General features: G+C 37.6%; 2 protein-coding genes across 3 annotated transcripts; one reads left to right on the top strand and one right to left on the bottom strand.

The window, feature by feature from the left end:
* Positions 1-460: 460 nt before the first annotated feature.
* Positions 461-14,034, bottom strand: LOC119785978 (U2 snRNP-associated SURP domain containing). The gene is made up of 26 exons (XM_038288975.1): positions 13,896-14,034; positions 13,055-13,153; positions 12,843-12,957; positions 12,434-12,558; positions 12,271-12,341; positions 12,086-12,174; positions 11,357-11,392; positions 11,165-11,247; positions 10,489-10,654; positions 10,184-10,395; positions 9,780-9,823; positions 7,323-7,427; positions 7,175-7,241; positions 6,917-7,080; positions 5,290-5,452; positions 5,129-5,208; positions 4,945-5,032; positions 4,704-4,838; positions 4,411-4,600; positions 3,864-3,944; positions 3,736-3,787; positions 3,515-3,656; positions 2,181-2,291; positions 1,964-2,091; positions 1,709-1,885; positions 461-949 (listed from the first exon to the last, which is right to left on the bottom strand). Exons 1-26 carry the CDS (start codon positions 13,935-13,937, stop codon positions 811-813), a joined length of 2,904 nt encoding a protein of 967 aa, XP_038144903.1. The 5' UTR covers positions 13,938-14,034; the 3' UTR covers positions 461-810.
* A 2,221-nt stretch (positions 14,035-16,255) lies between these two features.
* On the top strand, positions 16,256-26,344 carry pcolce2b (procollagen C-endopeptidase enhancer 2b). Of its 2 annotated transcripts, none has more exons than XM_038289014.1 (9): positions 16,256-16,460; positions 16,687-16,795; positions 17,685-17,940; positions 19,219-19,343; positions 20,337-20,473; positions 20,582-20,745; positions 22,925-23,008; positions 24,884-25,051; positions 25,348-26,344. In XM_038289014.1, the coding sequence occupies exons 1-9, from the start codon at positions 16,336-16,338 to the stop codon at positions 25,500-25,502; spliced, it is 1,323 nt and encodes a 440-aa protein (XP_038144942.1). In that variant the 5' UTR covers positions 16,256-16,335; the 3' UTR covers positions 25,503-26,344. The 2 variants fall into 2 exon arrangements, with proteins under 2 accessions (XP_038144942.1, XP_038144943.1); XM_038289015.1 differs by having other exon boundaries at positions 16,260-16,460; positions 25,372-26,344.
* Positions 26,345-26,532: the final 188 nt, after the last annotated feature.

Below are 26,532 nucleotides of genomic sequence, written 5' to 3'. Positions count from 1 at the left end.
GTGTACATAAGACTGTCCTACATGCTCATTGTCATTTTAACTTACCGGTGGTGAGTCTGATATAGTGGAAAATTGCAAATCTTCTTTTGGAAAGTAAGCTTGTATGAAACAAACAGCAACTTTTAAACAAAGCATGCATAAGTAGAAATGGGCTTGTGCGTGCTCTTGCACAAGTATAATGGGCGCTCCCTCTTAGGAGCGGGAACAGGGCTGTTCTTTTTTTTTTTTCCTCAGGAGAGGGTGGGTTTTTTCAAAAATTCGTGATAATCGTCCACTATACCTTTAAGATAAGTGGAATCTATTGAGGTGTTTAATTACTGAATTGCTAGGAATATAGATGGATGAATAAAGTGATGATCAGAGCTTAGAGGCAACCAGGATATCCGTACTCTCCCAATGAAAATGTGAAAGCAAAATAAATAGTACAAAAATAAAAATTGTCTTCATAAGTCATTGCATTAGATATTTTAAAAAGACACTTGTTTATTAGGAATTCTTTTTAATGTGAACTACAAAAACAGAAGCTGACAGCATGAACGTAAGACTTTTTCCTCACACACTACACAGGTGTGTTCTACCACATGGATGATTTCCATTGGAAGGCGAAGAAATTAGGACACACAAATACCTTTTTTATCTTTACAATATAAAACAGCAGTGGGCCCAATCTGTCACCCATGCAATGCCCTCACGCCTTGTTGTCCTTCAGGCATCTCCGATCTTCCGCTGCCGAATCAGTTCACCTTCAGATCATGCGGCGCAGAGATGTTAAGAATGAGAGGGGCTGGTTTACAACAAAAACCGAAGACGTCAGTGTTTGCTCTTCTTGGATTTCTTGTGAGATCGGTGCGGAGATCTAGATTTTGAGCGGGACTTCTTGGTGGATTTCTTGGGTGTTCTGGAACGTGACCGCCTCGATCGTTTCGGTGTGCGAGGAGACGACGGCGATCTGGTGGATGAAGTCATACGGCAGATTTAGATTTCCTAAAGCAGCTCAGTTCATAAGTCCACCACACAAACATTGTTCTCATCCTCTGACATTAAATTAGACAAAAGCTCCCATTTTCATATTTATATAAACAGGAGGGAGTTTTTTTCTACAAAAATTCACACGCATTTCCTCAGCATTTGGTAAAAACGCCTATTAAGCAGTATGAAATGGGTACTCTTCCAAAAGTTTCTCACTAGTTTCCTGACATACTGGCCCATTCCTCCTGTCAGATCTGAACATCTTTTCATCGTTGTCCACCTTTGTCTTTAGGACTTCAATCAAAGCTTCTTGATATCCACTATAAAATGTTCCTTTTGGTCAGTGTCTTAGGTTGCAGCTTTAATATTTCACCATAATGTTCAATCCTAATGAATACCATGTATTTCATGAATGCACCAATGTCTGACACCGAAACAGGGCTTCAATTCAGAGCAGATGTTATTGGCACCTTTGAAAAGCATTGGTTGCCTTTGTTTATGCTTATTCACAGTTTCAACCAAAATTAGTTTATTGTAATAGGTCTTATGAAGATTCAGTTGTTTTCATATCTATTGATTTCTGTTGGAGTAGTAACATTGGATCAGTTCTATTCTAAAATGCCACAATACAAAATAAGCGATAAATGTTTGTATGATTCATGCTGAGATTATCCCTGGTCAATATTAGTATCTGTGGGAAATGAGCTGTGCTTATACCAGTATACACAGCACATCTTACCTCTTGGAGGATTTTTTGTTGCTGGACCGAGGGGAGTCTTTATGTGATGAGCGGGATGACGTGTCTTTAGAATATGATCGGTCAGAGCGTTCAGATCTCTCTGAGCGCGGCGAGGAAGAGCGGCCCCGTCTGCTGCTGCTCCTTGATGGACTGGGAGACCCGCTGTGATGCCGCTTTCTGTCAGGGAGGAAATACTGCGTGTTAGACGGGCTGAATCTCTCTAAACCTGACTCTGCACACACACGCCTATATCACCTTTCTTTCCTGGTTGGTGTGTCATCCTTCTCCTTTTCCTTTTTCAGCTCTTTTATCCGTGCCTCTGCTTTCTCCTTTTCTTTTTTCTCCCTCTCTTTCTCACGCTCCAGTTTTTCTTTTTCTTTTTCCTTTTCAAAAGATAAACCCAAAGGAGTCAGGCTATTGTTCATCAGTGTTGTATCAGAACCCGTCTGCGATAATTGACCCAATTCCCCACCTTTTGTAGCAGCTTGTCCCTGTAGTGCTCCACCTGCTCCTGAATACTCTGGCCGGGCTTCTTGGGTCTTTTCCCAGACTCCAGCTCATCTTGGAACTTCATGACTTTAACCTGAGTTTTAAACACAAAAAACAGCGTTGGTAAAAGTTGTAATATGATTCGGTTTTGCTCCTTGGTGACATAAAAACACTGGATCTGGAGAGAGCCAACCTATTTCCGCACTGGAATGATGAGAAAATGCAAATACTATCTGGTTAAGTGTGGAAGGTGCAAAGTAAAATATTTCACAGCTTTTCTTAAATAATTTAATCTTTCAATCTGGTTGGCTTCTTGGCAAAGTTTGTGGTTTAAAGTTACTTCCATTAAACCTTTTTAACCTTACTCCATTTTTAACCATATTGTGTGAAGGGTCGTCTTCCTGTTCAAACACTCAATTGTCTCTGAGGTCAAATTCATGACCTGCTGTTTTTTTTGCTTGAAAGATCCTCAAACCCTCCAAAGATACTTCAACTTATTAAAGTTTCTTTGCTGATGTCCTTTTCAGACTACTCTGATATATGGTTGGATATAGGGCCTAAAATGTCCAATGTTCAACGCTAATGTAGCTGTGAATGATTAGTCAGTCTTAACAAGGCTCATTTTGCAGCTTCGCCATTAGAAGTATTTAACATGTCAAGTTACAAACCAATGCTGTAGTTTGGCTGTTTACTAGAATAGCAAACAAACTTGGAGAATAAAAATAAGCCTTTAAAAATCCTGAATAATAATCAGACTAAAAGGCTATCCCCTGGCAAGACAAAATCATCTACCAAAAACTAACAAAATAAAAGCAGATGGCACAGAACGAAAAAAAACAGGAGCCGGGCAGAAAACAATGCAAAACAAAGGCCACTTAAGTTTACAACACATACTGCTGCATACTGTGATTGGAAAACAGGCTGACTTATAGATGTTTATAACATTTGAGCCAAAATAAGCATTGCAGGAAGGCAACATTTACTTATTCTGTAAATAAGTCCAGATTGTTTGAGCTAATTTTTGCTTGAAAACCGTCAAAATAATCAAGAATAACTCCACGGTTCAGGTCTTAATGCAAACAGAATGATTTTTTTCTTAGAATTTAAGTGCTATAGCAGATATCAATTTTTTGTCTGAACCGTTTGTGATACAAGTCATAAAGTTATAACCTCCCCTGCAGAATCTCCTCAATCCCCAGGCTGAAGACCGCTGATCCATATAAGGTCATTTAAAGGCAATCATTAATAAGACAGCTATCACTATGTTTACTGTATGTTAAGTAGAACTATATGTGCAACTAGTAAAATCCTAAAAACCTCAATCTCTCTGAGCTTAGTGCGTTTCTCCTCATTCATCTCGGACATCTTGGCCTTGTTTTCGGAGTCGTCTCTAAAGGGGTTGGAGAAGCTCTGATTTTCCTCTGAGCTCCGCTCTTCATCATCACTGTTGGCTTCACCCCTATAGAAATAAAAAGAGTAAAAAATACTGCAGATTCATAGTTCACTGTGAGCAAATGCAGGGAAAAAAGGATACTCACCTCTTTGCCTCTTCCGGCTGCTCAAATATCTCCCATTTTGAGGTCGTTACAGCTGAGGAATAAACAGTCTTAGGACCAAGAGAAGATGATAAATCTATGATGAACAGTTTAACTCTTTCCAGGGTTACCTTGAGCCTGCAGCTCTGCCTCGTCCACTGCCTCCCACTTTGAGGGCGCAACCTTGAAAGTTGCACCTGCTGACTGATCCACTGTTGAACAGAACACAAGTAATTAGACAGCAAATATTTATCTGAAACAATCCATTATTAACAGCTCCTTAAAACAAGGGAATATTTGTCGCTATTGATAAAAGTTGACAAATACATTTTAATTTCAGACAATTGTGAATACAAAGTAGTGAAGAAGTACAGCTTTTTATTGAGGAGAAAAAAAACGGTTTCTATCCTGCTCCATAAACGTAACGCTTTATTTTGCAATTCATAAACTAATGACAGGTTTATCAGCTGCCGACTCCACAGCTCGCCGTTCTGCACAGAGAGCGGTCTGTGGTTCCCAGAGCTGAGCCAAACCTGACATGCTTTTGGCTCATACCAGAGTCAGAAAAACATTGCTACACTTGATGAGGGGGAACATTAGCAGGTATTAGGAAACGGGTTTAGTTGCAGATCCAATGACAAATGTATGGACATCTGCGCCGGTCCCTGGTGTACTTACGAGGTATTCCATCAATGTCATCATCGACTGACTTAATAGGAACTCCATCTAAATCATCCAGAGGGGCTCCATCAATCGGTGCCCCATCAAGAGGTATTGCGTCAATAGGAACCCCATCCACATCCTCCAGAGGAGCTCCATCCACGAACTCACCCAGAGGAGCCCCATCAAGGTCGTCTGCAGGTTCAGGCTAAAACAGAACAATGAAAAGAAACTAAAGCTAGAACCAAAGTAAGGGTTAAGGTGGAGTAAAAAAAATAAAACCCTTAGGGAAGTCACTTTGTATGTTTTACCTCAACAACTATAGGAATCTCCTTTTCTGAAGAGAGATTAACAAGACCCAGAAAGATGTTCTGCAACTTAATGAGGAATGGATCAGGGTACACGGCCCAATCCTCCCACGCCCGGAAACATGCCATTACTCGTTGCTATAACAACAAGGAAAGAAAAAGAAAAAATTTAGACCTGAGTGATATGAGACCCTAGCGAAGTAAACCGTGTTGTTGGAGACGTTTGTCAAACTCCTGCTGGTACCTTAAAGTTTTCGCTCTGCAGGTGTCCTTGTATCGTCTTATATGTGGCGTTAAGATCAGCGAAAATCTGGGAAAGCTTTGTCTCAAAACTAGTGGGAAGAAAATCAGATTGCGATTTATTAAAAACACCCAAACCAGAAAGTCTAATCAAACTGAAAAAAAAAAACAAAAAAAAAAAAACATACTATTTTCTGTAGTAAGATGCATTGGATACTTTGGCAGAAGAGTTGTACAGCACATCAGAAACGAGATATAACCGTGCAATCTGAAACAATAAAAAGCCGCCTGTGGGTTAGAGCTTGATGAGGGATGTTTGGAGAAGTGTAACAGTAAGTTTTGGACATGCCTTCTTTGGTAGAGGAGTCTTTAGAATGGAGAGGGACTCTGCGATGCACTCCACAATCTCCTCAGCAGCTTCAGCGTGGTTCAGACAAAACAGCATAGCCTCTGCAATGTCTCCTCTCCTCGGAGACAAACCACGAAGCATCTCCTCCAGTTTGTCTCGCTCCCTGCACGCAGCATAGAAGATTAAAGCTGATAAGACTATACACTACAAGCGACCAATTCAAGTCATGCATTTATTACAAGTGTTCCTGGTTAAACAGGCCTGAATTAAACAAATGGTTCATTACGGCACATAAGGACTATAGTTTGTCACTCTGCTTTATACCAGCATATCTATAGTTCCTCCAGGGAGCTGTAGATCTTCTATAGCAATCTCCCCTACTGATATTTACCAATAAAGTCTTAGGGGGTATCAACTAAGAGGACTTTTAATCTAAATGAGCAGATACTGTTCTCCAGGCTCTCCTGTGTGATATGGAGCAGCTGTTGGTAGGCCATCTCTTGATAAATCAGGGTTGTAATTGCTTATTATAGAGGTTTATTCTTTGAAATCTTTGCTGAATTAAGAGGATAAAAGTCGTGCTAATCACTATAAGTCAAGTTAAAGTTTTAATTTCAGATAAATTTGTATTAAACCATATTTTCCCAGGTTTCAGTTTTTATTCGTCTTTAAAATGTTAAATTCTTTATGAACAAATGAACCCAGAGTTGCAACCTACAGCAAGGTGAGCATAGAGTAATTTCTTAAGATTATTGTATTGTAGAATAACAGAACATATGTCAAACAATCAGACACCATCTTTCACATGGCTACACTCTGAGGTCCTGTTAGGGACACCAGGAACAGGACTGAAAAACTGGGGTAGCCTTGATGGAGGTTAACCTGCACTAACAACAAACCTAGAATGCATTCAGAATCAGGGGCTTTTTTCTAGATGAACAAAACACATGAAGACTGGACAAGAAAACTCATTACTCCCCAATTAATGGCTATTTTAATCAATTTTCCATGGGTGCATGAAAAAAGAAGTCACAGCTGTGGATTCAGTCAATGCAGTGGCTAATGAGAGTGAACCTAATATTTGATTCCTTATATTTATTTTTGTTTGGTATTTTTAAATATCTTTTTTTTTTTAGAATGAAAACTGACTTGAGTCAACACATGGGGGGTGACTCCACTTGGTCCCAACCTGCTCAACAGCACCATTTAATAATGCCGACTGATCCGTCAAACCAAATACTATTGAGCCGTTAAAAATGAAATATAAGGCATAGAGAGGTTATTCACAGCAATGTCTAAACTGAGGAATAACCTGCCTTTTAAAAGAACCAATGCATAGTAATTTCAGTTTTTATCCCTGTCTTAAATTAACATTTATAATGGCTTCAATAACAATTCAGATTAAAACCCATCAGGTCTTTAATGCTGGTTTATGTCAATTCTATGTTGGTTTTTATATATATTTTTTTTATTCATCTTTTTGCTTTATGAAAATGTTTTTGGGTTTTCGTTTGAATTTTTTTATAGATTTAAAACTGACCTTAATGATCCCAGATGAGAAATAAATTCCAACCCTTATCACTCTGATTAAAATTTTTTTTAAACATTTAAAAAGTCATAATCCTACTCTTCTTTAAGGGAGCCTTTCTTGTTAGCCTCCTCTTCTTCCTCCTCTTCATCACCCTCATCATAAGGACCGTGAAGGTATGGATTAAGAGGCGGTGGACGCCATAAGGAGCCGTTTTTAAACATTCGAAAATCCTCTGTTCGCCATTTGGCTGGAGATTCACCCTGAAATATGAACCGTTGCATTTTAATATAAAGAAGTAGAAACAAACCAATGGAATATGATCACAAAGGTGTTGTTTTTTTCTGTAGAACAAACCTGTAGAATGGTGTAGAGCTTCCAACGATAATATACATGTGCTGGGCTCTGGTTGTCGAATAAAAACCTGAAAGAAAACAACCAATTAGAACTTTTGAGTGGTAGGAAGCGTAAGCCTGGAACACATTTGTTGTGTAATTTAACTGACCTGTACATTGGATTGTTAATTTCTCTGTTCATGATCATGGCTTCAAACATTGGGCCTTCACGCACCACAAATTCGATCATGCGGTGGATGAGAGAGAGCAAATTCCTACAAGAAAGACACAGTTAAAGCAAACTGATTCAGACTGGACAGGATGTCTTGAACACTACTTCCACCCTGCCTTACTAAAGCCCAAATTACACTTGGTGGTTTGACACCCACGACAGTTATCTCTAACATCACGTAAAAAAAAAGACGCACCAAAAAGCGCAAGTAAGCCCAAAAGGATCCTTTTTGAATGTGGTTATTATGATCTAATAAGATAAAGAGGATTTTTTTTGTGAAGTGTCATGAGAAAAACTGCAAGAGGGCATCAAATCACCAATAAAATGTTGAGAATCATTTTAACTACATTCTTGTAATAACATTAAAAGAATCTAAAAAATAAACAATTTGACACAAAAACCATCATGAATTTAACTTCCCTTTCATCTTTTCTATAACCGTAGAAAAAGTACTTATATTTACAGGGTTTCTGCAAGTTTTATTCGAGATCTTAATGAATTCCCAATAAATTACGCAAGTTATCTTAATTGGCTTTTTCAAGGATTCTTTGTTTGCCTGAATTAAACATTTCTGTTAACTTCAGTTGATGTTATTCAGCTCTGAATTCAATTACATGGAGGAATTTCTGATGTGACTGATTTATTTATAGCCCCATCGTAAGATTTTAAGACATATTTGGGATTTTTTTTTTAAAGCTTATGACTGAGCTTAATACATTTAAAACCAGGAGACCCTGCAGAAAGCCTGAAATATTTAGATACCTGTTTTTTTTTTTTTAAGCTAAAGAGGCACTGATTTAAATAAGATTACACTATGAGAAACATAACAATAACCCCACTTAGATGTATTTCAGAACTAAGCAACAAAAGTGGAGCTGAATATATCTGGAAAGGAGGTAGGAGTAAATCCCACACAATTCCAGACTAATTTGAAGTTAGAAAGAAAAACAAAGCAAAAGCAACAACAGGGTTCTTGACTTATCAACTGGTGGACTTAGTACTGACTGAATATGATGAAAAAAGGGTGGGGGTTATCTCACTACTTGTGTTGACTTTAAGGGAAATGTGTCTTGTGGCTTGTAAACAATAAGCCTGAAGCTGCCAACAAGACAAACGGATGTCTTTCATTTGACAACACAGATAACATTCATGTGTATTGGAGCCGATCGTACCAATGCCGGGGTAAAATTCTGTATACTTTCCCAATCCATCCCATGATGCCTTTCAGGTCCCTCGCTGCTGCAGACAGTTCAACTTGTGCTGCTCACCAAGGCCAATGTCAAAGTTCATTCAGAGGCTAATTCTGTAGTGGGTTTGGCTTTGTTGGCAGGGGGCCAGATTTACTGAGCTCGCCCATCGAGAGACAGAGGCCAAGGGGGGAGACGGTCTGAGTGAGCAATAGCTAGAGATAGCTTCCCAAACTATAGATCTAGAATCAGCGGATCATTAATGTGGTAGACTTTATCATCACTAATCTAGAGAAAACATTCAGCTGTTCATAATGTTGAAGAATGAGGGTGTTTGCTACTGTGAGGTTTTGGGATGCTCTACCAGTTATAGTCCCCTTCCCTGAAGCAGAAAGATTTCACTGTATCGCAAGGTTTTTCAAGGCAAGAATCAGAGCAAAGGAAGGAAGAAAAACCTGGTTTATAAATGCTTACTCAGGCTTTTAACAACTATTTAAATGGTGGCTGATCAGAATCAGCCAAATGAAAGCTGAAGTATTTCTAATACAACAATTTCTCAGTCTCTGTGCTCCATAGAAATTGCGATCCATATTTTTTAAGGTCATGTGATGTGACAACTCATCTATATGTTTAAAGAACACTGTTAGATTTTACGATAAACAAGGAGGTGCCATTTGTGTCAATATGATTCTTCTACAGTAACTCGTCTGTATGACATAGCTGACTAAACTTTTGGGTGTTGATCCAGCGGTTGTAGTTGTTTGGAAATTATATCCATGAACACATCATTTTATGATTGGTTAACATTCCTAGAATAAAATAGTAGCAGAGACTCAGTTTATGACTTAGCGTTCTCTGGGGATTAAGACACTTTAAAAAAACCACTGAAACGTGACATTTCTCCACTAAAGGTAAGGAAACTATTACTCATGATACATTAACAGAACCTCTTTAAAAATCTAAAATAATCTTTTTAAAATGAAACCTTGAACTATGGTGGTAAATGAAGGAGTAGAATAAAACATGTCAATATTACATGATGTGCAAGCAAGAAAACAGTGGGTATTTGTCTCGACCATTGCTCATCCACACTGAACAGCCCCCTGTAGCATGCAGTGATCAATCGATCAAACTTTTAGCTTCAAAATGGGATGTGATTTTCTTTTTCTACGTTTGTACACCAATTTGAAAAAAGAAAAAACATGTACCTTTCTGTTGGGATAACCACTTTGACTATGGCTTGCGACAGAGTCTGTATATGAAGTCACATCAGATAATAAACAATAGAATGTGAGTATTGTTAAATAGGCAACAGGTGAAAAATATAAAAAATGCATTTCAAACTTCACAGAGAACAAAATTCCCTTCACTAAATGCCAAAAAACCCATGATACGTTACCACATTAGCCATAAGCACTTAACTCTAACACAGGCTAACTGAATATATCCAAACTTTTCCTACTGTGAATCATATTTAACAAGAAAAAAAAACTATCAAAGAAACTAAGAATAAATCTATGCTGACTGTTAACTACAAAGGCTAAAATCATATACCAGCACAATTAACACACAGGCAAACGCCATGAAAGCTCAGGCTGACATTCTGAGTTACCTTCTCGAACTCCTCCTTGTTTTTGGGCGGAGGAATCATTGGAGCATTGGGGTTCTTTAGCCGCTCTCTGGGCTGTGCGTTGAAGGGTAGGCCTGAGGGAGGTGGTGGGAGGGTATGCTCCATCATGGAGGGAGGGATATATATAGGATGGGGTGGAATGGGCACACCTTTGCCCCACCCTAATTTCATTTCAAAGTTCATGATCATTTTCCCTATAAAGATACAAGGAGAGAATACCCAATAAGAGTGAAACTCAATATAAGCAATTTGTGAGGTTAGTATAAAAAAGGAATTATAGGAAGTACCATTTAGGTTCTTGAGAGCACGCTCAGCATCCCTCCTGTTCATAAAGGCCACAAAGCCACAGTTCCTCTCCCGAGCCCTTTCCTCATCAGTCCTTGGCCACATGATTTTCACGCTGGCCAGGGGGCCATAGCGCCCAAATTCTTGGCACAACATCTCTTCGTTCATCTGTAATAATTCAAATAGAACATATTGATGAAAACTGCAGGGACAGATATAAATATTTGTAATTTATATACCTTATCATCTGCCAGGCCCTATACTGGGGATAGAACTTTGAATTTGCTTTATAGGAATCAAATGACCAAAAAGTAAAGAATTACCTAAATAATATTTAGAAAGATATAGCTTTGATTTCCAGATTTCTAAATTAGTCTCAGTAAATACATGATGAATTTTGAGCTGAGTCAGAAATATGAAGGAGCAACAGTTGGTAGTTTGTATATTGCATTAAATAAATGCACAGAACACATTTCAGATTTAGTAAAAATGTGAAAAACCATGAATTATTATTGTTCCACTTAGATTCTGAACAACTTGCAGTTGATCTATAAAACAGAAATCCCATGTTAAGTTTGAAGCATGAAAAATGTGAAAAGGGTAATGAATGTAAATTATTTCATAAAGAATAAGAAGCAGCATTTGAATATATATCATATCATATATCATATATCATACTTGTGGATTAATGTTTCCGAGATACAGGTTGGTAGTTGATGGATCGCCTACATCATGGGAGCCTGGCGCACAGTCGTCCAGAACTGCGGACACAGAAACGAGAAAAGAATTTCCTGTTGCAGTCTGATAGATCAACTCGTCCTTCTTGGCAAGTTGGAGATATTCACATTCACAGTATTAAGTCAAAATTACCACTGGACGGACGGTTTCTTCTTGAAGAACCATCCGCTAAAAGAAGCAGAAAAGCAGTATAAATTTTGCTTCAGGGTAAAAGTGGCACAAAGGGATGCGGGTGAGTCGGAAGCCCCTAATTTACACTGCATCCGTCTCCGCTCTGGCACGATACGACGAGAGGATTAAACTGCCACAGCGCGCTGGATGTGTGTGTGTGTACGACAACCTATCAAAATTCAAAACACTTCCACTTTTTTTTTTTTTAACAGGAAACCAGACCAAAAAATAAGTCACTTTCCTGAACCCCTCACTATCATTATAAAAAGATGCTTATATTTATATATCTGTCCTCTCTGGGTTAACCATTTATCATTACATGTATACACATTCAAAGCCCAAAATAACTACTTAATAAAGATCCTCTGTACTAAGTTTTCTAGTCCATTGAAAAACAAACATGAACAAAAAAACTGTTAAAGAAAAGAAAACGAAAGCCGTTTTGTTGTCTTTTGTCCTTAATCTCATTGTTTTAGTCAGACATTGATCTGACATGGCATCCTTCTTGGAGCCTTTCCATGTAGAAACAAATAAGTGCTTCTGATGCACATTAGGACTGGAACGTATGGCGTGATGTGTAGAGCAGACCGGAAACGCAAGCAGTGTAAATCAGTGGTAAAGCTGCTGGATGGAGCCGTTTCAGGCCAATTTAGAGCAGAGAAAACATTCAGGCAGCTTAAATTCACTCACATGAGCGTCTGCCCTCTGATCCAGGCAGAGGTTCGAAGCGACTGACACGTCCTTTCATCCTGTGTCTTTCGTCTCGCTCTTCTTGGATCCTAAAAGGAGCGGCACATAATGGGAAAACGTTTGCCATTTTATTAGCAAGCAATAACAGCAATGGAAAGTTAATCTTGACTTATGATGAATCGTACTGTTTAAGTTCTTCTTTAAAAAGCTCCAAGTTACTTTTCTTCTTCTCCTTTTCTCCACTCTTCTTTAAAGTCTGAAAATAACAGAAATTTATTACTACCACCAACTTAAAAATACAGCATTTTAAAGCACGAAAAAGGGACGCAATCGGTTGAAAGCACTTACATTTCTTTTGTCTGTTGTTAAAAACTGTGATGGGGTTTCCAAAGGCAGGATACTTTTTGGCTGGGTATCAAAGCGGGATTTGGGTTTGTATAATTTTCCTCTTTTGTCATCAGAAGCTGCTTCCTCTGTAAAATAAAAAAGTATGGCAATTAAAAAAAATCTGCTATAATTAATATCATTAGTGTTAAGCAGCTTCTAAAAATACATACAAAATATTATTGATTTTAAGCTTATTTTATGCTCATCAGTGCGATCAGCTAATAATCATCATTTACAGCCCTAGTTAGGTGATAACAAAGCTTAAAAAGTATACAATAACTATGATGCAACTTTGAACAGCACAAAACCTTAATGGCAATGATGATCAGTGCTTTTAATCACATCAATTGTAGCAGCCCACATTATGTACCTTTTGATGCATTTGCAATACCGCCTCGGACAAATGCTTTGACCTTGCCCTCTCCTCCTCCTTCAAAAGCAGCAAGAAACTCCTCATAAATCTCTGCTGCCGCCCGCTCATCTTCCTAAACAGGAAGAAAAACCAACAAATAAGCAGATATGAAGCATAACAGATCAATTTATGATCCAACCAGAAATGGTTTTAGAAAAGATAAGTCTTACTTTTTTCTTTATTTCATCTTGCTCCTTTTTGCTTAGAGTCCTTTTAGCCACAGCCATCTTTCCAATGCTGAAAGATTTGAGCTTGCTCTCAAGCAGCGCCTGGTGAATGTAAACAAAGAAAGTTTCAATTTAAGGAATACAAGCATCCAGAATGACACTTTGTGTTTCAATTTAAGGAATACAAGCATCCAGAATGACACTTTGTTAGCAACATATTCGAGTATTCAGGCTAAGTGACAGATCCTCTGGCAGCTAAATTGTACATTACAAATAATACTATATATATATATATATATATATATATATATATATATATATATATATATAAAACAACGTTATATAAATATCTGAATGACATTGTGTGAATATAGTTTACTGTACACATTATTCTATGTTACAGAATGAAGACTGCAACAAATTAACCAGCGGCCTAACATGTCGCTATATAAACGGCAGCGGGACTGTCTGAATACAGCACGCTGAGCTGCTAATGCTACACAAACACTCGTTTTCAGAGAGAAAATATGTTCGGCTTATTGTTTTAATATTAACACGGGTTTGTTACCCACTCTTTATTAACGTCATTACATCTACCTTTAGATGTTTTTAAGATAACTACGCCGACTTAGTCCAGGGGTGCATTAGCATTATCGTTAGCATAGCTAAGCTAAAATGGATAAGTTGCGCTAGAGCGGGATGTCACTGTTAGGTAAATAAGCGTTGCTCTAACAGAAGCCGTCTAGTTAACATCAAATGTTTTATGAAGATGCAAAACAATTACATAGCTTTCGTTACATTTGGAAACAGCTTAGCTAAAACGAGAGCAAACGGTAAATTTCACCTTAGCGCTAGCTTTTTGAGAGCCAGGCGTTCGGTCCGCCATCTTTCTGTGCCACTGAAAACAATCGATCACCGACAGCAGCTAAGAATTGGAATCCCATGCCCTTACAATCGATCGTCGATTCAGTGATCGCCCCGCCATTGTTACGTTGGAAACCCGGAAGCAAAGGGGATAATTTTTTAGACTGCAGTTGATACATCAGAATGTTTTTGGCTTTTTTTTTTTTTTTTTTGTTGAACTAGTGATGTTTCAGATGAACTTTTTAACTAGAACAGTCGAAGGCAATCCTAAACAAATGTGTTTTTAGTGTTGATTTAAAGAAACTCAGGCTTTCCGCACACAGGCTTTACCTGTTACATCAGCTCAAATAGTCAAAGGAGAAGAATTTGCCAAAGGAAGAAAAAGGTGCATGAGATATATACAGTATATACAGTCAGGGACGGAGCTAGATCGGGGGCCAGGGGTGGCCATGGCCACCCTTAGCCAATCTGTGGCCACCCCTTTTTTTTTTACGCCCTCTAATACAGAGGGTGGCAGCAGTAATACTGTCAAGAGGAATGTTTAAACTTATTAAACATTTAAATTTTGCATATATTAATATTTACTTGACAACTAAATGCTGTGGTTAATTATGCACATCAAAATACAAACATTAAAGTTGATATTTACAGAATTCATGCTCTTTTAAGACCCTAATTTTGTGTTATATGGGGTAAAGAGAAAATTATGTCTCTGCAAGTCATCAAGGAGTTTTCTGTGAAATCATAGATAAATAACTACTTTAATAGTAACTTAAAAATCAATTCAATGTAGATATTAGTACATGTCATATTAATGTAATGTAATGTAAGTAATGACAATGGAAAAGATGTTTGCCCCAGACATTTTGTCCACTATACCTTTTATTTAGACAGCATGGATGTTTAAATATATGCATGTATTTGTAATCAAAAGGCTGTAGGAAAGTATAGCTAGTCTTTATTTAGTAAATATGGATTTTGTGCTCGTTCCTGTTGAAACAGTGTAGATGGATCCTGAGGTTCTGGCGCCTATCCGCTTTCGGCCAACCTTCAGTTTTCATTGGTTTTTGACTGGCCATCACTATTAAAATTTTCTGGCTACGCCTCTGTAATAGTGGATACAGTAATCCACTATTAATCCACAGTTACTAATCCACAGTAATATGTGGATACAGTGCATCCACATATGACATTTTATTTTTTTTATAGCACGATTATTATTCAGGGTTATTACACAGGGTGCTTACATGGGTATTTATATAGATTGATATTTATATTTATAGATATAGTTATTATTCTGGGTCTCAAATAAGAAGAAACAGGCTATTGCACAGGGTATCAAATACTAATTGCAAACATAATACATTACACAAGTTATTGCCTAAAGGAGCTGCTGATTGTAGAGAAATCCTGGATATTTTAACCAAAAACTAATACCTGCACAAAGCATCCCAACCAAATAGAAAGCTTTCCTTATCTGTAACTTTTTTTTATTTTTGTATATATCATTATTTCTCTTAATTCTTTCCTGTAACTTGTCAATCCCTTTTATACTACATTTTTCATTCGACTTAACTTTCCATTGATATGCCTGGATTCAGCACTCTGAAATCTTCTGTGGCTTAATTTCCTTTGAGTGTGGCAACAACTGTCTCTCACTCTGCTGTCAATATATTATGCAGTATTAATTTTTTGATGAATTGATATTATTAACTTTTCATCTAAAAGAAAATTTATTATTATTATTATTATTATTATTATTTAAAATGATTTTTAAGACCCATGCTGTGCTATAGTAACTCCAGCAGGTGGCGTTTTCCATCTGTCCTTAGGAGATTGATCTCTCATTGCTCTTAATATTTGCTCTGAACATCCATATCAATGCCTTTTTTGCACCATGTTTTTTTTTCCACCTACACTGTTTAGATTTGGTAACTACTACACTTTAAGAAATGGAAATGTCATATACAAAATGACAACAAAAGTTTTCCAAGTCTAAGTCCGTTTGACAGATTGTGAATTATGCTACAATTTATGTCCGTAAAATTTGAAATGTATTAATTATTTGCATTTAAATAAGTTGTAGACTTCCATCTTTCATACCAATGTCACATAAGATAAGCTATGTATTCAGCAATGTCAAACCACACATGAATGATCTCAGTCAAGTTTAATCATGCCATCTGCTAATTCTTTCCAGACCAGGTGAGTATGAATCTATGACAGGACCCCACACCCTCCAGGTGCCTCCACCTTTCTCTTTTTTAATTTCTTTTTCTTTTCTTTTTTCCCCCCTCCATGATCCGTCCCCTCTCACAGCCCCAGAACAAACCCTATATTCATGTGCTCAAACTCCCTGCAGTAACTCCTGGGCACTTGGCCCCCCTCCACTCACTCCACTGCTTCAGCTGCTGAGCGCAATGCCACGGAGCGAAACCAGGCGCAGCGCCTGCTCCATTTACCCAGCCATGTGGAGGACATGCAGTATCTTTTGCTCATGGTCTTTGCTATTCCTGGCAGAAGTTTGTGCGCAGTCTCAGCAGAGGTAAAACCTTTTTTCATTTATTTCCAATCTTAAAAAAGAATATAATGTTATGAGGACCAGAGGAGGAATTTTGAGAGGAGTATGCTGAGGAGTATGGACTCACATTCACGCACTGAAGATCTCTGTTTTATAGAGGCTGATCGAAGTCCATACTGCATGTTTGTTTGTTTTGTTTCATAATTTAATATTATGTTATTCTCATCATGTGGAAAAATGTCACCTTCAGATCAGTCTTCACATGTGGCGGAAACATCACAGGGGACTCTGGAGTTATTGGAAGCCAGGGTTACCCAGGAGTTTACCCCCCTAACACCAAATGTGTGTGGAGAATCACAGTGAGTCTCATACCTCCAAACAATAAATTAGGAAGATTAATGAAAAAGGTTCAATAGATTCAACAACAACCAAATAGTTGTAGCCTACTATGGTGTGACAGGTCTAATTACTACTTTCTAAAAATATTTAATTACTGTGCCTGCTCAGAAACCTAAAAGTTTCTGAGACTTAAGTTCAGAAAGTTTAAAAACATTTGTTTTTAAGTCCTGCCAAAGATTCTACATTTAATTTAGCTCTAGACTTCATTTGGGCCATTCTAATAGGTGAATATGCTTTGATGTGAACCATCTTCTTGTGGTTCTGACTGTATGTTTAGTGTTTCTTTTCCTGTTGGAATGTGAACTTCTGTACCAGCCTGAGATCCCACATGTATGGTTTCACCAGCAAACATGAAAAAAAAAAAGAAAAAAAAGGGGGATTTCAATTTTTCAAATGAAATAATATATTTAATTGTCAAGCTGCTCCTATGTTTATGCCTCACTTGACCTTTTACGACATTTCTAATTGGATGAAAGTTAGGGCTAAAAAAAATACTGAATAAAATGCCAATTTGTTGGTATGAATTCTAGATGTTAGGAATGTATGAATTCCTTATGGCTTTGAGAAGTGACTTAATGTCTTCTTCTAATTCGTTTTAAAAGGTTTACATAGTTTCTGGTAGATGAAAATATATGATGCAACTAAATTAATAAAGTTAAAAGGAGGATGATTGCTGGTAATTTTAAAATACCACATGGCAGAATTTTATATGGACAGTTTAAATTTAAAATCAAGGGCTGTCTATTTAAAGCTGTGCTGTCTGTTGCACCCAGTATATGAGAATGATATGAAATTGTATGAAGTAATAATCAAACTGATATTCTATGCTCTGTGACGTTTCAAACCTAGGTACCTGATGGCAAGGTGGTCGTACTGTCGTTTCGCTCCATGGATCTAGAGAACGACAACCTTTGTCGCTATGACTACGTGGACGTACACAGCGGTCACATCAACGGCCAGAGACTTGGTCGCTTCTGTGGGACCTTCAAGCCCGGAGCTCTGGTTTCCACAGGCAACAAGATGCTCCTACAGATGGTTTCTGATGCCAACACTGCTGGGAGTGGTTTCTTTGCTGTTTTCTCTGCTGCTCACCCTCACGAGAGAGGTAGGGATGAAGCTGGGAACGTAGTCAAAGGATATATATATATATATATATATATATATATATATATATATATATATTTTTTTTTTTTTTTTTTTTTTCGGTGTTGCACCGATACTAACCCTATACCGATACCAGTATCGGGCGAGGCTCCGACCCAGCACTAAAATTGTCGTATCGGTATTGGCGAGTACCAACAAATAGGGCACCAATACCATTTTGGGAGCCAAATATTATTCAACTATTGTCACCCATTCCAAGTAGGCAATAAAAAGTTCTACCGGATTCACTTTGCATTAGTTTTTTACCTGCTTCACAGAGGTAGGCAGTAGCTTGACAAAGCCATGATGGCAATTATTTTACATCCAAGTAGTATGCAGTACTTCATACACACATACATCAATGTGAAACAGATGGTATTCGTATGGTATTGGCCAATACTGCACAGCCAGGTATCGGTCTCGGGGCCAAAAAAAGCATCATCATCATATATATATAGCTATCTATATATCTATATCTATCTATATGTATATATATATATATATATATATATACATATATATATAGGTGTACATTTTATACCCAAACCTCAAGGCTGTTATAGAAGTAGTTTTGAACATTTTGAAAGGTACAACATGTTGGAACCAAGAAGCCAGGAAAATTGTTTATCCAAACCTCAGAAAAACTTCAAGTTTTAAAGAATTTATTTCGATTTTATCTTGTAGTGTTTTTATGTTCAGTATAAGTTCATGTTCATGCAAAGAAACAGAAAGGTGAATCTCAGCTTTCCTCTCAGCATAATGTGGTATTTCTCAGCTGCTTTTTTTTTTTTACTCTTCTGTGTAAGATTTCAGTTAAAAACCACAGTCAGAAGTATCACTTAGAGGTAAATGAGTATTTTTCTGTCTGAAGTCCCATCTACTTTCTTTTTTTTGGTGGAATTTTAATGGATAGTTTCTGGTACTCTGCCAAATCCACGGCTGTAATGAATACTGTCTCAGCAACCCGTTTGCCGGACTATGTTTTTATCATGGAAAAGAAACTAAAATAAAGCTTCTCATATCTGATCAAAGCAACATCTCCTCTATTTTTGTAATATAGCTCAAATTGAGTTCATTTGTTTGTCATTCAGGGAAGTAAGTTACAAACTCATAATACTTAAAGGCATTTTACAGGACCTTTTACACATTTAGACATGCTTGTTTCTCAGATTTAGGACTTAAAAGATGAGAAATAACATCTGGAAACACAATTTAAAAGTTTGATCCTCTGTCTTCATAGGTGACCAGTATTGTGGAGGCATACTTCATAAACCATCTGGGACTTTCAAAACGCCTAACTGGCCTGAAAAGGACTATCCAGCCGGTGTTAGCTGCTTCTGGCATATAGTGGCACCGAAAAACCAGGTCAGTTTCTTACAAAACAGGTGAATCTAAAATAAAAGTCAAATCTGTTAATTTCTTTAATTCAACTCAAAAACTAGAAGCTTATAATATAGAGATTATTTACATATGAAGTGATAGATTGTGGTCATTTTGATGAACATGACTAATCAAACCATTATTTTTTGGAAATTAGATATGTGCTTTAAGGAAGGCAAATTATAAAGGTGTAGATGTTGGAGCTCAGCCTGTTTTTCAGTGTAGTCCTGTTTCTCTGACTGTGACTAGATGCATGAACTCTCTTTCATCCTTTGATGTCGGGGCTGACTGAGAGCTCGTCTGCCTGGCTGTGTGTTTCCTGGATGGGGCCGCCAGTGAAGCTGGTGGACAGCTGCCTTTTGTATCTTTGATTCTGTCTCCTTGAACCCCAGTCGGCCTTGACATTATGGCCTCTCACACTGAGCCTGGTTCTGCTGGAGGTTTCTTCCTGTTAAAAGGGAGTTTTTCCTCTCCACTGTCACTACAAGCATGGTTGGTGTCAAGGATTGCTTTCGAGTCAATGAGTCCATGTAATCAACTGGTTTTCCTTATATAGAAAACTTTGAATCAAATTGACTGTATGATCTGGTTGAATTGTAAAGTGCATTGACATGACATGTGTTGTAAATTGACGCGTTATAAATAAACTGAATTTAATTTAAAATAAAGGTTGTGAAAGGATCTTTTCTGTTAGCTGTATCCAATACAGAAATGGAAACTTTTTGGAAAGAGAAAAAAACTTTAAAATCACTGAAGTTTAAGTTTTCATTACCTTAAAATTAACAGAAATAAATGCTTAAACAAATGTCATCTATATGTAATGTATAGACTTTATGACCCCTACCTTTTCTAATCCGTTTACTGAAAGAAATAACGTTTTCACATTGAAATGAATGCACTTTGTAAACTACCACTTATTTAGAGGACTGTTTGCCTGCAACAGAGAGACAATCATTGGGGAATTATCTACTGCTACAGATCATCGAAGTAAGGTTTGAGAAGTTCGACGTGGAACGGGACACCTACTGCCGCTATGACCATGTCTCCATCTTCAACGGGCCGGAAATAAATGACGCCAAAAGGATCGGCAAATACTGCGGCGACAGCCCCCCAGCGTAGGTGATTTCTGTCATGCAGAAGGTACTATTTCTCAGTGGAAATTTGCATCTTGTGATTTCATCCCAGTTCATCATCGATCCCTCTTTCCCTGCACCGCTTATTAGACCAGTGTTCTCTGAGGGGAATCACCTCCTGATCCAGTTCCTGTCAGATCTCAGCCTGACTGCGGATGGCTTCATCGGACACTACAAGTTCAGACCCAAGAAGCTGCCCATCACCACCACACCAGCAACCACCACCACGAAGCCGGTTACCACTACACCCATACGTACGTATTAACTTCATTCATGTAAAAACTGCTGAAATATTTGTTGGATAATTCTAGCATTTTGGGAACACTTTATTGCAGCAGTGTTGTCCCACAATAAAAGTGTAGAAAAAAATCTAACCTTTTATATATATTATTATATATTTTATACATTCATTCAGTGGGGAAAACTGAAAAACCCTATGAAAGGATTTAAAAAAAATGAAATGAACAATGAGCAAATGATTGGCCCCATGCTGTCAGTACTTGGTATAACTGTATTTTGCTGATAGGACTGAAGTTAATCTTCTCCCTTAACTCTCATCCCTAATATCAGAACATCATCCAAAATTTTGGGTTATCTCTTATGCTCTCTTCTCTTCAGCCCACCACATAGAGTATATACTGTAGTAGTTGTTGGTCTGAGAGGGCCATGAATGAATATGGCCATATGTGTTCACAGTCTGTTCATTTTGCCATATGATTTGAATCATTTTTGAGTTGAAATAAACATTGTTAGTTTCCAAATACGTAGAGTCAATTTAAATAGTATATAGTATATAATTCTAGAGTATAGAACCTTTTCTATAGTTGGGGAGTGCTAGCCTAGTGGGTTAGAGCAGTGCACTTGTGCTCTGAGAAGGTTGCAAGTATCCAGTTCGATCCCAAAAGCCTGCACTCTGGGTCTCTGAGCCTCAATCTCCAATTGCTCCCCGAACACCGCACAATGGAAAACTGCTCTCCAAGGGGATGGGTAAAATGCAAAGAATGAATTTCTCCAGTGTGAGATCAATAAAGTTAAATTATTATTATATGTACAAATCTGTTATGCAAGACTAATAGGCCCACAGCATCACTGGTCCTTCCCCATTGTTTACACTTCTCATTGGGTGGTTTTCAAAATGTTGAATATTTGTTCCATATCAAACCCAACCGAACTCATCCAACCAAAGCACAGGTTTCAAATTAAAGTTCCAGGGTGTTTCCAAAACTCCATGTTTGCCATTTTGAAATGTCAGGGTAGAAATTGATTAATCCCAGCATAATTGCCAAACAATCAGTTGGCATGGAGGTAGAAAATAGTGGAGACTTGATTACCTCAGCCTTATTTTGCGACTGCTCTTTTAACCCTTTAAATAAGGTAGAATGTGCTTTAATAAAGAAGTGGCTACTCCACATGCAACAGTGTTGGTGTTTGAAACAACCATTCGTGATAAGAATGGTTGTTCTCTTACCTTCTTTCTCTGATTCTTTTTGAAACAAGCTACTAGCTCCACAAACATCTAAAACACAAACCAAGCCATTTAATTATGGTCATTTGAATCTAGGTGAGTACTGCTACAATAATTATCACACATCTGCCTGACTTGAATGTAATACTTTACAGTCTTTCTCATGTTGTCATGTCATATTCAAACCTCAGGGAAACAGGAAGTTAAGGATTAATACTCTGACTAATTACTAGTAACAATGAGGACAGAATGAACATTAATCGAAGAAAAAATATCTTTACCAAGGGTGCTAATAAGTTGAGTGGAGGGTGTTGTGAAGAAGTACCATAGTATGATTACAATAAAGGTAAAAGTATACAGAAAAGGAAAGTTTAAAGGATTTTAAATGCTCAGACTGTGCACTGGATAGAGCACATCATCCTGCTCATGGAAAGTCCCCAAAGCAGTACATGGTAATACAGAACTGATCCTAAAAGTGTGTTTGTTACCATTTTCCCTTAGTAAACTGTACGTTACATAAATTGACTGGCAGTGCAGGCATACATCTTTGCCTGCAATAGTAGTTCATTTTCATATTCAAACACTCACTCTCCCACACTGTTGCTTTTTCCCTTAGTCAGGCCAGGTTATTTTGGCAGCGACCCTCCATGTGATGATGTCACTCAGTGACACTGCTTCCCGTCTGGCTCATCTTCCCTGATTTTCCTTCTCCCAGTGAGAAAATATGTAGTCAGTCACCTTATATTCTTTCTTTAATAGATTCTAACTTCAAAAACAGATGTTTTCTTATTTTGTTATTTAATTTTTTTTTTGTCTTGAAAAGTGACAGAGATTAGAATATTTTGTAATTGAGAGTGTCCAGTAAAGAGATCACAAAAACAGATGGAGTCATAACTTACATGCATCAATGGCTAAAAAAAAAAAAATAAAATAAAAAAGAATATGTGTATTTGTGTGTGTCTCCACAGCTCTGAAGTACTCGGTGGCCTTGTGTCAGCAGAAATGCAAAAGACAAGGAACCCTTGAGAGCAATTACTGCTCGAGCAATTTTGGTGAGAACATCAATGCATGTCATGTTTTTATAACCCTCCTAAATTACCCTAATTAATAGATTTCATCTTCTGTTGCATTGTGAAACTTTTGCAAACATGCTTATCCCTAAGAGCTGAGGATCCGTAGACGTATATCAAGAAGTTCTTGACAGCCAAAACTCCCCCTTAAGTAGCTGTTTACAGCCCTGATCTTGTCCTCTCTTTTTTTGGTCATGCAGCTAAAAGCCTGCCTTCATAAACAGTCTGGAACTGAAGTACTGCACACATTAGGGCACAGTAACCTCTAGTATGGATGCAAACACTCCCAGATTCTGTAAGGGAGTTTGGTGTAAAATAAACAGACACGCTCTCTGGGATGTTAGCTGCATACGGGTGATCTACACTTGGAACTGAGCCAGAGCCCAATGAGCAAAGGATATGGAAAATGTCTCATGAATGTTGTGGTTGTGGGGAAGTGAGTTCAGGATTTGTTAGAAGTGGTGAGACAGTGGGTTAAAAACAGTCCTGTCTAATCAGTGCTTTAAGTCTTAGAACAGCTGGTGTTGTTTCATCCAGATAAGTTCTCTGAGAACCATCCAAAGCACTTTTCTGGTTTGTGTAACAGTAGTATCTGACTTCTCAGCTCTGTCAGTGCAGACACAGTGAGCCCAGCATTAGTAAGAGTTCTGTCCCCCCCCCACCCCCCTTTAGGTTCCTTCTTTATCTATAATTCCTCCAGTGCCACCCGCCCACTGTTACAGAGTTTCCATGAGTCAGAACAAAGACAATGTGTACTCTTCTGGAGGCCTTCGTCAGACTAAACAGGAAATCACTCCAACCCCCACTTCAATATATTGTCTTAGCATGAGGGGACAACTTGGAGCTTTGCTTTTTATAAGAAGATAGTCACATTATTATGGAAATTCTATGGAAATTGAATAAATATATATGCACTCATTATTCGCAATAAAGTCATATTAACCTTGGAGTTTTTCCAAGGTATAATTATATAGTGATATATTTACACCACAAGCATTGAGTAAAAAAACAAGAAAACACTCAGAAAAAACTGGAAACATGTTTTGATTAAATTTATATTATCTTCCCTTTATAATTTAGGCTCAAATACATTTATAAAACCCTGTATCCATCAGTAAGCCTTTCACATCCCTTTCATCTTATCAGAATGTTCTGCCAATGGTTCTGCTCTATCCATAAAAACTTTTCCAGAGGACAGCTGTAAATTTTCATTTCAGTAACTTCTTTCTCCAACAGAATGCTAGTAAATTTGCTTCATTTATTACCTAAAAGTTTTTTTGTTTCACCAATAACACTTATGAAAAAGGAGCGGTCAAAACAACGCTTAAAAACAGTTACAATTTCGAAATCAATATGGCTATTTATAGTCATTCAACTTTTCCATAAAACAGTTTTTGGCTCTGGAAGTAAAGTGCTTTGCTGACATTGTGTTGTTTGACTTTTAGCATTTTACTTATACTTGAGCATTATAGCCAACAGCTGAGGAACAGGTTAGTGAAAGGTCGGGAGGGAAGCATTGAGCTCTAACATCCTGTTAATTTATGCTGACATTTACAGGCTGGCTACACTCTAAAGAAGGTCCATAAAAATAAAATATACTTCAAATATGTCCACATCTCTCTCATACAAATGAAGCCGTAACATAGATTTTCTTTACTGCAGCTGTCAAATGCAAAGCTCCTGTTTTCTATCATTCTTTTCCTTCCAATCCCTACAAGAGGCTTATCTATAAAAAAAAAAAAAAAAAAAGTAGTGTTTACCTTGCAAATACTCTAACGTAGATCTAAAATAGCTACAACTGCACATCATTATAAATACAGCCCATTCTTTAATGTCTCTTTTGGTTGTCTGTCACAGTAATAACAGGGACAGTCATTACTGCGGTGATTAGAGGAGGAAGCATGTATGCCACGGTCTCCATCATCAATGTGTATAAGGAGGGCAGCCTGGGAATCCAGCAGGCAGGGAAGACGATGAGCACCAAGATCATTATCCTGTGCAAAAAGTGTCCATTAATCAGAAGAGGTAACTGTAACGATTAAATTAAATAATTAAATCCTCCTTTCTTGCATGTTTTAAACATTCAGTAATGATGCAGCCTCTGGTTGACTGTTTTAAATAACAAATGGCTTTGAGTTTGCCTCCTGTTCTGGCGCCCCGGTCAGCCAAGCTAGCCAAGGCATAAGGTAAGCAGGCAAAACTCACTGTCCAAACAGTCAACAACAGCTAAAGCTGTAAACATTAAACATACAGACCTGCCACATGCAGACTCTCATGTCCGGCCTCCCTGAATGTCTCTGCCATTCTGCCACTGCATTCAGGTCTTTTTTGTGTGACTTCACCAGGCTTGAACTACATCTTCATGGGCCAGGTGGATGATGAGGGCCGGGGGAAGATCGCCCCGCACCACTTCGTCATGGCCTTCAAGAAGAAGAACCAGAAAGGACTTAACGTTCTGAAAAACAGGCAGTGCTGATTTTCTTTGGCAGAAGATTTCCGTCAGACCTTTCCCACCCAAAGAGGACTCAGCTGTGGATTGAATCAATTAGGAGGAAAACACAGCTCCTTCTTAAGGACACAGAGATTATATAACATCTGGCAGTGAAAAATAAAATATGTATAGCTGATTTAATTAAGGGTATCTCACACTTTTGCATAGAATGGTGACTTTTTTCTTTAATTGCTGGCATTATTAAATTGATAAGGCCTGCATCCCGTTTATAATACATTTCGTTATCCTGTTGTTTCAACTTAGGTTAATGAACAGAAAATGAGTTAAAATATCTCCTTCTATCTGCAGTTTTCTCTTAGAGATAAAAAGGTAGCTTGTCAGAAAAATCTTTCCTCTACATTTTTTCTTTTTCCACATCTGTTCAGGCAGCGAATACTGGCACTTTCTTTTAGAATGACTCCAGACGTAACTTTTTATTGTTTTCAATCAAAACTGCTATCAAAAGTACAGAATGGAATGTTGAGAGTTTTGCCCAATTGTCTTATCATCCAAAGGAAATTTATTTTTTATTTTTTTATGACAGTCATCTAAAATGCTCATATATACAGTTTTGATTGATATGTTTCACATTTTAAATGTGTTGACTGAAGTGCAATATTTATTGATTCATGCCAAATAAGTTTTTTGATTTTATATTAAAATATTTACTTTTCAGTTATGCAAACAACCAACCAATTCATGTCATATAAATACTGTCAATATTATTTTTTCAAGCAAAAACACTTTAAATATATATAAAAGTTTATGAATGTTATTTATAAAACATTGTTTTTATCTTACCAAATAAAACAATATTTTCATCCCTGTTTGCTATGAACTTTTTGGCATTAGAATGAATAAGACATGTGAAATGTGGGATGCGTGGACAACGGTCTGCTGCTAGCTGAGGAAAACTTTTCAGGAATAGAAAATAAAAGTGGGAATTAAGTGTTTTTATTTTTTATAGGCAGCTGACATGTTAGCAGAAGCAGATAGCTTTCACCAAGTCTTCGTT

The sequence above is a fragment of the Cyprinodon tularosa genome, unplaced genomic scaffold, assembly GCF_016077235.1.
Source record: "Cyprinodon tularosa strain WSP-4 unplaced genomic scaffold, ASM1607723v1 ctg260, whole genome shotgun sequence".
NCBI classification, from domain to species: Eukaryota; Metazoa; Chordata; class Actinopteri; order Cyprinodontiformes; family Cyprinodontidae; genus Cyprinodon; species Cyprinodon tularosa.
Note: the sequence above shows the minus strand (reverse complement) of the source record. Positions and strands in the feature narration are given on the sequence as shown.

Bases quoted from the DNA above. Each gene is read 5' to 3' on its own strand.
- LOC119785978 (XM_038288975.1), bottom strand. From the start codon at position 13,937: ATGGCGGACCGAACGCCTGGCTCTCAAAAAGCTAGCGCTAAG. The intron at 4,839-4,944 runs GTACCAGCAGGA...TTGTTGTTATAG, and splicing joins TGCAGAGCGAAAACTTTAAG to CAACGAGTAATGGCATGTTT. The intron at 3,945-4,410 runs GTAAGTACACCA...TCTGTTCAACAG, and splicing joins TGACATTGATGGAATACCTC to TGGATCAGTCAGCAGGTGCA.
- pcolce2b (XM_038289014.1), top strand. From the start codon at position 16,336: ATGCCACGGAGCGAAACCAGGCGCAGCGCCTGCTCCATTTACCCAGCC. The intron at 16,461-16,686 runs GTAAAACCTTTT...TGTCACCTTCAG, and splicing joins TGTGCGCAGTCTCAGCAGAG to ATCAGTCTTCACATGTGGCG. The intron at 23,009-24,883 runs GTGAGAACATCA...TGTCTGTCACAG, and splicing joins TTACTGCTCGAGCAATTTTG to TAATAACAGGGACAGTCATT.